This window comes from Polypterus senegalus, chromosome 12 (assembly GCF_016835505.1).
Source record: "Polypterus senegalus isolate Bchr_013 chromosome 12, ASM1683550v1, whole genome shotgun sequence".
NCBI lineage: Eukaryota > Metazoa > Chordata > Cladistia > Polypteriformes > Polypteridae > Polypterus > Polypterus senegalus.
The window spans coordinates 28,958,566-28,971,629 of NC_053165.1; the positions used below are offsets into that span (position 1 = coordinate 28,958,566).

Sequence of the window (13,064 nt, forward strand, 5' to 3'; positions counted from 1 at the left end):
TTGCTATCCACATTTTCTTTTATGCTTTTTTTTCTACTGGTATTATTGTTGTTTAATAAATACCACAGCTTTTAACTTTCTATACTTTGTCTTTATATCTAGACTGATTGAAGTAATAAAGTAGATAACAAGAGCATCTGGAGCAGTCTGAAGTTTGCCATACTCTCCGATCTGCAAGGTTTATTAAGGCTGAGGATGAAAGCTCCATCCAATATTAGGGAACAGTACTTAAAGTAAGGCATTTTTGGTTGATAAATGACCTATAACCTTGGATGTTAAATCTTTGCACGTTTAAATATATTCCTAGAGACTAAAGTAATATTTAGGTCTGAGATACATTTAAAACATTGTATGTTGTTTGTATCAATATAAGTAAGTCTCTTGGAGCACTAGGGAAAGCAGACTGTACATGTGTTATTCATATGATACTTGTGTGGGTTAATGTGCTAAAGTGTAATTAACCTGTATCAATACAATGGCCCAGGGAATAGCCATAGTATTCCAAATACCATAACTGCTTTAACGTTGTTACTCTCACTGCACCTTCTTTTTCTTCTTTCAGCTGCCCCCTTTAAGGGTTGCCACAGCGGATCATCTTTTTCCATTAGTCTCACTGCACCACTCGGAGTATTTATATCACTGTATCTGAGTGGGGAATCACAGCAGCAGCTTATCGGAAAGACAATTATCGGTAGACAGCATCAAGCATACGGTGCCTCAGCCACGGCAAAACATTTCAAAGCCTTTCCTGTATGGACCTCGCGGTTCAGAAACAGTTTCATCCCAAGAACTATAAACGCACTCAATCAATTGCTCCTTGTAGAACTGTTTGTACTTATAAGTAAAATTACCCCACTGTAAACTTGCACTACAGTTATAATATTGTACAACCTGCGCCACTTTATAAAGCTCGTATATACATATGATGATGATATCATTTTTAAGATGAAATGCAGCAAAATATGTTGATTATATTATACAGATAAAACTTTAACTTCATTTAAATAATCTATATTGTTAATAATTAAACGTGAGGACACGGAGCCACAGCGCTAGCAAGTTCAAGTATTGTTCCTGCCTTGCACTGTATATTTACTGAGGCTGGCGTGACACTGGAAGGATAGATGGATAGAATAATTAAACACGTACTATGAAGATATTTCAATGTTCCTTAAAAGTTTTGAAGAATCATTGTTGTAAGCTTACAGATGGCTTAACATCTATTATAGAGCTGATTGTGTGGCGATTGGGTATTTGGGGAAAGAAAAGTAAGGACAGGAATTGGAGGTTAGTATGTTTTAAAGAGACAGTACTGCTACAATAAATTATTTCATCGAAGATCACGCAAGGAGCTGCGGCATCTTGTGTGAGACAGGATCACTGCGCAATCATGTTCCCATGTTTAATAACATGCTTTCATTTCAATCATCATGAAAATTAGATCACGTATACATCTCAGCATTTTATTTATTTAGAGAGCTGTAATATCACAAATGTAATGGATTCTGTGTCCTGTCGGAGAAAGAGAAAGAACAGAAGCACGTAGTGATTCACACACATAGAGCACATTTAAGATCAAATACAAAACAAAGCATTTAACATGCTACTTTAGTTACGATGGAATTTGAGAAACTAGTAAATTAAATGATTTTAAGATGAAGTTTATTATGTTATACTTTAATGACAAAATAAACTACATGATTAAAGTGGAAAATTCAATATTAAAGTTTTTTTTTGTCTGTACCCTAATAAGCTCAGACGGTGGGCTACAACTTGCCTTTTAATGGCAATTTTGATATGTGACTTCTTTTTTATTTTGGCACTGTGTGACTTTGTGAACTTGAGCTTTTGAGTTTTTCTGACATGCTATGTCACTCGATCAACTTCCTTTTGTTGATTATACCATGGTTTAAATCAACAAATAGTATGTTTTTCCTTTGCCTCCACTCGGTAATCGCTGAAATTCTTAGATTTTCCGCCGTACTTTTCCCATTGTCTTTTCACAGAATGCTGAGCTTAATGGCTATTTATATTGATTTGCATATTCAAAGAGGCGTAATTCTGGGTGGAGTTGGGTCGGGACAGAAGGCACGTGCACGAGTGTTACTTTTCATGCTGACCGGGATTTATGGAGCGGAAGAACGTGGAAGTTGGAGTACGCACAAATTCCTGCATCTGGATTTTTCTGTGCGTAAGCACATTTCGGCTTTTCTGCTTACGTCATGTTATAGTGCAAATTCTACACATGGCGTTATGCATGAGGCCCCTGATGAGTACATTTATCCCTGAAGAAAATAGGTAAAGGGTAAGTAGGGGGAAATATCATGATAATACAGATACATATTAAAAAAAAAAAAAAAATTATCGAAACAGCGAGAAAACTTACCACATACTTCATATTTTAATACTAGTCAGATCCAAAAGACATTGAAGCTGTTTTGATTCAATGATGCTAAGAATTTGAAATCTTTGGGTCCCCTAACATTTACTATATAGTCTACACAACACACTGCAGGCAGATGACATTTTTCTCAAATTACACAAAATTAATACATTTAGTACTGGCATAAGTAAAATGACTCCAAGTTATAAAATACCACTATATATAGAATGTATGGCTGACAAAGATGCATATTATACTGTATATCAAGAAACTCCAATGGTAAATCCTAGCTATATATGTATATAGTTAAAAAAACTTTTTACCTGCACTCAGTTTCTGTATGCTTTGATCCATCTGAACAGCTGTAGAATTTCCCCTAAAAGGAAGATACTTCATTACATAAATATTGACACTTGGCTAAAGACAACAACAAATTCTTGAAGAAGGATTTTACTGTGATTTTTATATGTACAGTCTAATGATAGGAGTAAAAGTGATGACTATACACAATAAATATTTTAGAACAATTTCATGTTGGTGATGCTTTGCTTCTTGCTTTTTACTTGATATAAAAATTGACCTTCCCAGTTGTCAAACTTTTTAATTTTTTTACAAAAAAAAGTCAACAAATGAACTCTATACTAATAAATTCAGGGAGTTATCCTGCATATTATCTTTACTAAGCAAAGTAATTTTCTATTAATGCCTTTTGCTGTCTTACCTTGAACAGCTGGACACCAATGCAGGCAAACATGAACTGTAGTAACGTGGTAACGATCACAATATTTCCAATGGTCCTGATTGCCACAAAAACACACTGGACAACATGCTATGGAAGAGAAAGCATGCAGCAAGAACACTCTTTAATTTAAAATTCTTATTTGAAAGAATAGTATCATAATTAGAATTAAGAACCAGTAACATTGTGCATACTCGTTACCATTAATTTCTGGATAAGATAATGAAGTTAATGGAAACGTTGTGATTTGGTTTGCACTGATGCATATGTATTTTAGATGGGCAATCACAGTTAATCTTGACACAGATTCTTTACAACAAATGTTACTTGATGTCATAAATATGCAATTTAAAAATTTATGAATATACTGAATACTGGAATACAGGCCTACTGAAGAGACTCGGGCATTTACTCTTAAGCTTCAAGGGTACATAGTATATATCTTCAGCTTCTGTATTACAGTTAAAGCAACTCATAACAAACAGAAAAACCGTAATGCCACAATTCTTGCAAAACTTACATTACTCTCATTAGACATTGTTGGTTGTCTGCTTAAAAGGAAACTGAACGTCAGAAAATACATAGAAATTACTTAGACAAAGGAGGTGATATGAATTTTAATCATGGAACACTAGGTATAAGACAGCATTCTGTAAAAGATCATAAACATAACCTGATGAAAATTGAGTGACTGAACTTTGTCCATATGCCTCCATAATTGCAGTAATATTGAAAATGTATAGGACCACATGCATGTGTGGACTGACACATTATAAGGCAGTAAAAAAAATCTTGATGAGCATCTGGTGAGTGCAGAATCCTTTATATCAAAAGAGCTAGCAATCAAATGTGTGTATTACTCAGTAACATCCATTTCTACTTCTAGACACTGCTGTCAGAATGAAAAACATTAAATGTTCAACACACTTTTACACTTCTGGTGAACAACATAGCTAAACAAGTACTTGTAAAACTATCATTCAACTTTTTATCCCATGCTTTGTGCAGGTTCCTCACTAGCACTTCAGTAATCTCTACTATATTTAAAGCTTGCATGAAAACACTCTATTACATTTTTGCATTTTAGACATGTCTTCCCATTATTGTATTAATTTAAACACTCACAGTTAAACACCTAACATCCTGAGGCTGACTTTATGGTTTTAAAACTGTGGCTTTCAATTAATCATGGTTTTTACTAAAATAAAATACTGGCAGATAACCTTAGTATATCCCTGATTAAATACATGGTTCTTGTGTAGTGCTTAATCAGTACAAAAAATTTGACTTTGGTATTGAAACCAGCTTTCGAACCTCAGTATTAGTACCAAAATGATACAGAACTAAATAACTGATACCCACCTGCCCACAAACACACATGTTTTCGTGTTCAGCTGCACTCCATAAATCATTTCGAGAAGAATTGGGGGAAGAGGTGCAGCAGTTTCCCAATTTTAGTTTCCAGCGTGCTTATATAAATATATTTGCTCAAAGTTTTCTTGGTTTGGATTGGTCTAAATGTAATATGTATATTACGTTGGAGAGAGGATATGGGAGGAGGGATTTGGGTGCCCTTGGAGTTCCAATCATACTAAATAATGACTGAGCATGAGGTGTTTGAAAACTAAAACTTACTTCTCATACCAAAATTAACAAGCTGCTGGTACCATATCATTTTAACAGTTGGATTTTTAAAAAACTTTTTTTAGTACTAGTAAACCATGTAACCCTATTCCTGTGTGACAGATTTTTGCACCCAGTTGTTGTGATAGGCTGTTGTGACCCTACATTGAATTATGAGGATTTAAAAATGATGCAGTATGGTAAATATGCGGTATTACAGTAAAACGTCTATAATGGTGCCTATTAAACACGGCACCTAAAATAAACAGAGTGCTGTAGTGGTATCTTTTTGTAGTCGATAACACTAATACAACACTGTTTTCAGGAACTCAATTTCTGTTACACATTCTCTCCCCATTTAATAGCAAATGCGTCCTTACTCTAAAGGATGCATTAGTAGGGACACAATAAGAAAGCTTGAATATTCTATTTTCTGAACTAGTACATCCGTTATTAATTGTGTTCTAAGCATCTAACAAAAACTGCAGAAAGGTATTAACTTACTTAGAAAATACTTCATTTTATAATTTAAAGTTCTTATCAGCTGAACCCACTCTGGAAACATCACTGCAATAATGCATCTTAAACTTAACCTTTTCAAATATACTAGTAAACTTTAAGGAATCTTTTAAAAATATATTTTAATTTAATTTAATCTTTCTGACCATATATTATGCAACTAGTAGTTGATCAGTGAATTTTGCCAATGAGTTTTCACAGTGAATGTGCTGTGTTCGCCAGTGACCTTGTTCACAGAGTTATTTTCCTGGAAATTCACCAAGCTTCTGGCTTAGGCAAACATTTTTTTCTAAGTACACCATGATGCTTTGCGAGGCCACGGTGACATCACAAATGTATATTAGCCATTTTCAGAACTTTCACGCATGCCTACCGTAACGTCGTTGCTGACTTGGCCATCTCTGTATCGCAAGCACAAGGAAAGAAAAAAAAAGCCATTTCAGCTACTGAAATGTACTAAAAATGCCCCTCCAAACCGTACATGTAACCGTGCTGCAAAATATCTTTCACGTGTCTAACCTCATTTGTTTCTTCTTCTTATGGTTGTTTCAAACCCAGGGGCTTTCTAATTTCCATATGGAGGTTTTCAGTGAACTTAAAAAGCTAAAAATGTGTCCCAATGCCACACAGGTTGCGAAACACTGCCAGATTTACATTCCACAAGCGTTTCTTTTTTTTTTAAATGTAGTATTACTAGTATTGCCAAAGGCTGTATAAATAACACTGATCACTGAGGCCTGGCAACACAGCAGCGCAAGGCTAATTATACATGTAAATGAGCCATGTGCTCCGCACGCTCTTAAAACAAGCCTAAAAGTAGCCCTCCCCTCATAAGAAAACACTAGTCACGCTGTTAAATAATAAAAACAAAAGATTTATCACTATTTACAAGATGTTCTTTATTCACACAGATACATGGGAAACAAAAAAAAGACTTTCCCACTACACCTGGAGTGGCGACTTCAGACAGTGGTGCCTGTCGAACGCTACTGCTTCGGGTCTTTGCTAATTTGTGCCCCATGACTGGCACTCTATTGGCGCAATGATTTATATTTTATTTCCTTATTGCTAATTTGTGGCCATTTGTTGTATTTTATTTGTGGTATTTGTTCCATCTGCAGTTTTTGTTGTTTGAGGCATAGTGGATCAGTAGTTAGTTTAAATATTTGCCCAATAATAATCGGTTCAGAATTGTTGGCAGACATTTCCCTAGCCTTCAGGTACACTTAAAATACCATCACATTATTATAATCCACTCAGAGTTAGTTCAGGTCCTCCTTCCCTATTGACCTCAATGCATTTTGCAGAGTTCTGTGAAATCTGCAAACATTTGCATGATTTTGCTGAACTCAAGGCAAAGCGAATCCATCAAGGTTCACACATCACTAGCAACTAGCCGTGCTATCTGTCAAAGAAAAGTTGAAATCCAAGTAATTATTGTTTGCAATGCACCATCTATTGGAATGAATTTTGCAGTGCATGTAGTAATAAAAGAACAGATCACTGATTGAGACCACGGAACTGTAGGTGTGATGAGAAAATATAAAATCTGGAGAACATGACACAAAGGGTGCTCTGCTTTAAGGTTTGCCAATGAACTCTTTTAATGTGACTTTCATTCAGTTCCTAATACAACAAAAATGGGACTACATAAAACTACATATCATTACTATGTTGTACCTGTCACTTCAATGCTAATGCTGGCTAGAGTTTAGCGTCATGAAAGCTAACAAATGTATTAACATTAACATTCTCAACTTAATTTAATTTTAAGTCACAAGGGGCCAGAGTTTATCACAGGACTTGGCATAAGGCAAGAAAAAGGTCCTGGAGAAGGCATCAGGCCATATTCATGGACACAGCCACACTCACCCTCTCATTCATAGTCACATGGAGCCAGTTTAGAATCACCAATGAACCTAACTACACGTTCTTCAGTGCTTTCATCTTATTAACATGTAATTTCTGGTAAAACTGAACAGAAAGTAATAACCCGTAGGCTGGGAAGATTCTTAGAACTTGTACATTCTTCTTTTAGTAAACTGAGTAGGAAACATGGAAGTGCAAGATTCATTCATACGAGTCTGATGCTGCAGCTGCAATCCACAAGACTACCTGTGATATTGCAGAAACAGACATAGAAACAGGATGACGTAGCAAGAGAGAAAGAAAGCTAATCTAAATTGCAACAAGCTGGAAGCACTAAAAGTTCACCAGTTTTACTGTAATTCTATTCAATAGCTAGATTATGAATTTTTTGAAATGGATTTAATTCTTTGAAAAAAAATCAAAAAGGAAAAGAACTCCTTAACAAACAAAGAGCCATAATTAATCAAACGTGATCTATGTTTTTGTGTATTTCCTATTGTGTGCTTATATAATAAATCAATTCTAAATAATCCTTGCACTGTTAATAAGTTGTATTATTTTGTTCCTTAAAACAAAACACAGTTGTTAGCACTTCTGCCTCATACCACCAGAATTGTGGGTTTAAATTCCATGTCTATATTACCCCAGTTCTTGCACTAGGCTTTTATCCAGGGTTTTGTTTTTCATCCCAGATATTAAAGATGGGCAAGACAGGTTATCCAGGAACTCTAAACTGGTCCAATGTGAGTGAATGTCTGTGTGTGCATGAACATGTCCTGCGATGGACCAGCACAACACTGAGGGCTACAGTACATATACTGGTTACTCATTACTATGATGTGAATAAACAGGACAGAAAACTGTTTTTTTTTTTTTTATTTGAGACATTTCAATTGTCTCCTGAAACAACCAGTAGCAACACAGACACTAGTAAGGTTATGTACGATAGACTGGAAGTATCTATTTTGCCAGTCTAGAAACCAAATCCTGCCTTAGAGAAGTGTTGCCACACACTCTTATTGCTAGCTAAAAAGTTTCAGTTTGCCTGAATGGGATTCACTTTGCTGTGATGCTGTGACGATGCAGGTTCGGCTCAACGCTCCCATCTGATATTTGGTAGCCCTTGAACCCAACACCGTCAATAATGTCACCGAGTGAGCTAGACAGTGGAGGCAACAACATAGCAACATAGCAAGGGGATGGTATAAAAAGGTGCATAGTGCTTTTATTTAAAAGACAATCAAAAACAGTGTTCAAAAAAAGTGCAGTGCTTTCCAAAGTCTTATAAATAAATAATCCATAAAAATGTGGGGGTTAAAACCAATAGAAAACACAATCCTTTTAAAACGAGGTTAAAACGTTTCATGCGGAAGCAGTCTTTAAAAACAACAAGCTCGGTGCTTCTTCCCGGTTAGCGTCTCACCTGCTTCTCCCGCTTGGGAATAGCAGCAGGCGAGACGCACTCTGCAGCTGCCCTTTACTCCTACATCCATTCACACGAGACTGGAGATCTCCCGATCCCTGGCTTCGGTCTGGTACTCATCCCAGTCCCGAGACTTGGTTTAATCCAACGGCCAGGACGCTCACGTTGGATACTCCCCGACCAAGCCTCACGACTCCCGCTGCCTTTCCGGCCTTCCGCGGCCAGTCGCATTCCCCTGGTCACTCCCACTACCTGGTCGCTCAACTCCATTACCTGGGTGTAGGCCTAACACCCAGCTTCCTCGCAGTTGCCCACGAGCGCTCATTCGCTCTCCCACACGCTCCACGTGTCTCTGTCTCTCTCATGCACCGCCTTGCTTCCTCGCTCCCTGTAACCTCTGTCCTTTCTTCCTTTTCTCTCTCGTTCTTTCCTTTTTTCTTTTTTTTTTCCCTTCTCAACCGACTCGCGCTTCTTTTATACAGCGAGGGGCCATAGCAGCTGCAGCACATTAGCCACGTAAACAATCACGGGTGTGGGCAGTTCCCCAACTGTGCACTCGGTGAGAAACGCCCACACCGCAGATTGCCCTATGGCTTGCTACGTCCACTACGCCCCCTCATGAAGCCGCCGCGAGAGCGGTGATTATTTATTTAAAAAAACGGACTTTACTAAGCGAGCTGTGGACCCATAACACCACAGATGCATGTGGCCATATCTGATAAGATGATTGATACTAGACCATGTCTCTCAGGCTTGAAAAAAGACCAAGTTCTCAACAAAGACTCATAAGTTAAGCATGAGTAACAATGATGGAAAGAACTTTGCACCAGTGGTCAACCAAAAGAATGGGCATATGTGCACCCAAGAAGCTAATGCCAAGACCTCTATTTCTCCCTATAACCTTTGTAGCAAACTAACTAATGGTTCTTCTTTCACTGCACTACAGCTTGATCTCACAATAATTTGGCTGCCCATATTAATAATAATAATCGGTGTAACTGTAACTAAAGATAATATCCTTCACAAGATTAAGCTCTGGCTATTATGAGTTTCACAAGCTAAATCCAGTAAGAAAGGGCAGAGCAACCACCTCACACATGCATGCACCCACACATTGAGAGAATGAACTTGGGTGTGGTAGGCATTAATCAAAGCCAGAGCAAAGGCCCGCTGCTAACCATCTTAACATCCTGAATTGAAAAATTAAGATTCACAAGTTGTATACCTTTCCTTATAAGAGAAGAATATTCTACCAAAGCCAAGTGAAAGAATTGATAAGTTACATGCCTTTTTCTTTCTGAGAAGGTTGGCATCCTTCAACATCTGCAGTAAGATGCTGCAGATGTTCTACCAGACGGTTGTGGCGAGTGCCCTCTTCTACGCGGTGGTGTGCTGGGGTGGCAGCATAAAGATGAAAGACGCCTCACGCCTGGACAAACTTGTTAAGAAGGCAGGCTCCATTGTAGGATTAAAGTTGGACAGTTTAACATCTGTGGCAGAGCAACGGGCACTAAGCAAACTCCTGTCAATCATGAAGAATCCACTGCATCCACTGAACAGTGTCATTTCCACGCAGAGGAGCAGCTTCAGCGACAGACTGAGGAGATTGTTCCTCCCCCACACTATGCGACTCTTCAATTCCACCCGGGGGAGTAAATGCTAACATTAATTTTATTTTAATTTTTTTCATTTTTATTACTATTTAATTTAATATTGTTTCTTTGTATCAGTATACTGCTGCTCGATTATGTGAATTTCCCCTTGGGATTAATAAAGTATCTATCTATCTATCTATCTATCTATCTATAGTGGAGAAAAAAATAAGTTTGAGCCTTTTTTCCATATATATCTATATAAAAACTGTACATATCTATATATTTGCATACATCCATTTTCTATTATCTGTATATTATAAATAAGTGGCAAGCATGTCTGGGTTATTTGTAAAAGTAAGTCTTCGGCCCAGTTTCGAATCACAAAATGTAGACTTTTGACGATCTATGAACCTCATTTTTAAATTGAACAGATCCTTTCTTATTTCTAGTGTCCCAGGCGGAAAGTGAAACAGAGATCCTACAACTCATTACCTATATTAATCTGCTGCCCCTGCGGCGGACTATTTGAAATTAATTTTCACTTTTCCTACAGTTACACTCACCTAAAGGATTATTAGGAACACCATACTAATAAGGTGTTTGACCCCCTTTCGCATTCAGAACTGCCTTAATTCTACGTGGCATTGATTCAACAAGGTGCTGAAAGCATTTTTTTAGAAATGTTGGCCCATATTGATAGGATAGCATCTTGCAGTTGATGGAGATTTGTGGGATGCACATCCAGGGCACGAAGCTCCCGTTCCACCACATCCCAAAGATGCTCTATTGGGTTGAGATCTGGTGACTGTGGGGGCCATTTTAGTACAGTGAACTCATTGTTATGTTCAAGAAACCAATTTGAAATGATTCGAGCTTTGTGACATGGTGCATTATCCTGCAGAAAGTAGCCATCAGAGGATGGGTACATGGTGGTCATGAAGGGATGGACATGGTCAGAAACAATGCTGAGGTAGCCCGTGGCATTTAAACGATGCCCAATTGGCACTAAGGGGCCTAAAGTGTGCCAAGAAAACATCCCCCACACCATTACACCACCACCACCAGCCTGCACAGTGGTAACAAGGCATGATGGATCCATGTTCTCATTCTGTTTACGCCAAATTCTGACTCTGCCATTTGAATGTCTCAACAGAAATCGAGACTCATCAGACCAGGCAACATTTTTCCAGTCTTCAACTGTCCAATTTTGGTGAGCTCGTGCAAATTGTAGCCTCTTTTTCCTATTTGTAGTGGAGATGAGTGGTACCCGGTGGGGTCTTCTGCTGTTGTAGCCCATCGGCCTCAAGGTTGTGCGTGTTGTGGCTTCACAAATGCTTTGCTGCATACCTCGGTTGTAACGAGTGGTTATTTCAGTGAAAGTTGCTCTTCTATCAGGTTGAATCAGTCGGCCCATTCTCCTCTGACCTCTAGTATCAACAAGGCATTTTCGCCCACAGGACTGCCGCATACTGGATGTTTTTCCCTTTTCACACCATTCTTTGTAAACCCTAGAAATGGTTGTGCGTGAAAATCCCAGTAACAGAGCAGATTGTGAAATACTCAGATCGGCCCGTCTGGCACCAACAACCATGCCACGCTCAGAATTGCTTAAATCACCTTTCTTTCCCATTCTGACATTCAGTTTGGAGTTCAGGAGATTGTCTTGACCACGACCACACCCCTAAATGCATTGAAGCAACTGCCATGTGATTGGTTGATTAGATAATTGCATTAATGAGAAATTGAACAGGTGTTCCTAATAATCCTTTAGGTGAATGTATATAGGTATCTTGCCCAAACACACAAACTGAAAATTCACATCTTAGTTTGCATCTGAGTTATCACATATCTTGCACTGTACAGTATGTGTGACATTAATATTACCAGCACAGCAGCGCATCATGAAAAGTGTATCTAAAGAAATCATTAGTGAACTTGCCAGAAGTGCCAAAACAAACAGAATAACCAAACGAAATGCCCAAAATATTGAAAATGACGAAATCAGGGCAGAAACTGTTTAAAAATACAACCAAAATCACCCTAAGCCCAACCATGATGATAAAGCAATTAATAGTGAGTGCACATATCTTTGACAGTAATAGACAAAACAGTGGGCTTTAAAGTCTATTCTCAAACAAAAGAGACTATAACAGACATAGAAGCATTAGATAGGGAGTTGGTCTCATCTATTTCGGGAGATGGATGTCTGAGGTGGAATTCCGTTAGCAGCGGCATTATTTTATCTTTCTTTTCTTTTTTTACAGTATCATCCCGAGGTATCCTGTATTTACTCAACTGAAGTGGCTTTAATTTCAGTATATGCAAGTGTATACAAGCATGAGCAGCGGAAAAAAGATGCAGAGGGAAATGGAAGAGACAGCTAAAGCTTCACCTAAGTCTAAAGTTTAAAGTATGGCCTGCCAGAGACTGACCTGAAACAGATAGGTGAAAGAACAGATCTCCGAGGACCTGATGCTACAGCATCGGCTCCAGCCAAGACAGAAGTGGGAGCAAAACTGCAAGTGAGTTGGGCCAGATGAACTCGTTGATTCCACTTGGTTCACTGTAACTGAGCATGGCCTTACTATCTGTGCTGTCAACTATCCCCTGCGAGTTGGTGGCACTGGTGACATGGAGATGACCAAAATGAACAGTCTCTGGGGGGGTTGGTTGAGGGGACATAAAGGAGCAAAACAGTACTATAAAGGAGCTAAAGAGTAATATAAAGACAGTTACTAATGACACAAATGATATAAGGAAAATATATAAATGACATACAGTAAACATGATAAATGAGAGGCTGCTGCAGGATATAAAAGACCAGGAGAAATGTTTAAATAATCGCTCTGAAGCAACTTTTAAAGGCATGCTAGAAAAGAGAGAAAAAAATACAGGAAAATGCAAGTTTTAATA

The 13,064-nt window shown here is 38.1% G+C and overlaps 1 protein-coding gene across 9 annotated transcripts in view; it reads right to left on the reverse strand.

Moving 5' to 3' along the window:
• The window catches only part of LOC120540046 (voltage-dependent L-type calcium channel subunit alpha-1C-like), a 1,017,626-nt gene that overhangs the window by 150,698 nt on the left and 853,864 nt on the right, over positions 1-13,064 (reverse strand). For all 9 annotated transcript variants that reach the window (XM_039770507.1, XM_039770503.1, XM_039770506.1 and 6 more), the window contains exons 24-25: positions 3,105-3,212; positions 2,707-2,759 (exon numbers count right to left, since the gene is read on the reverse strand). In XM_039770507.1, coding sequence (XP_039626441.1) covers positions 2,707-2,759; positions 3,105-3,212 — 161 coding nt within the window. The remainder of the gene's footprint in view (positions 1-2,706; positions 2,760-3,104; positions 3,213-13,064) is intronic.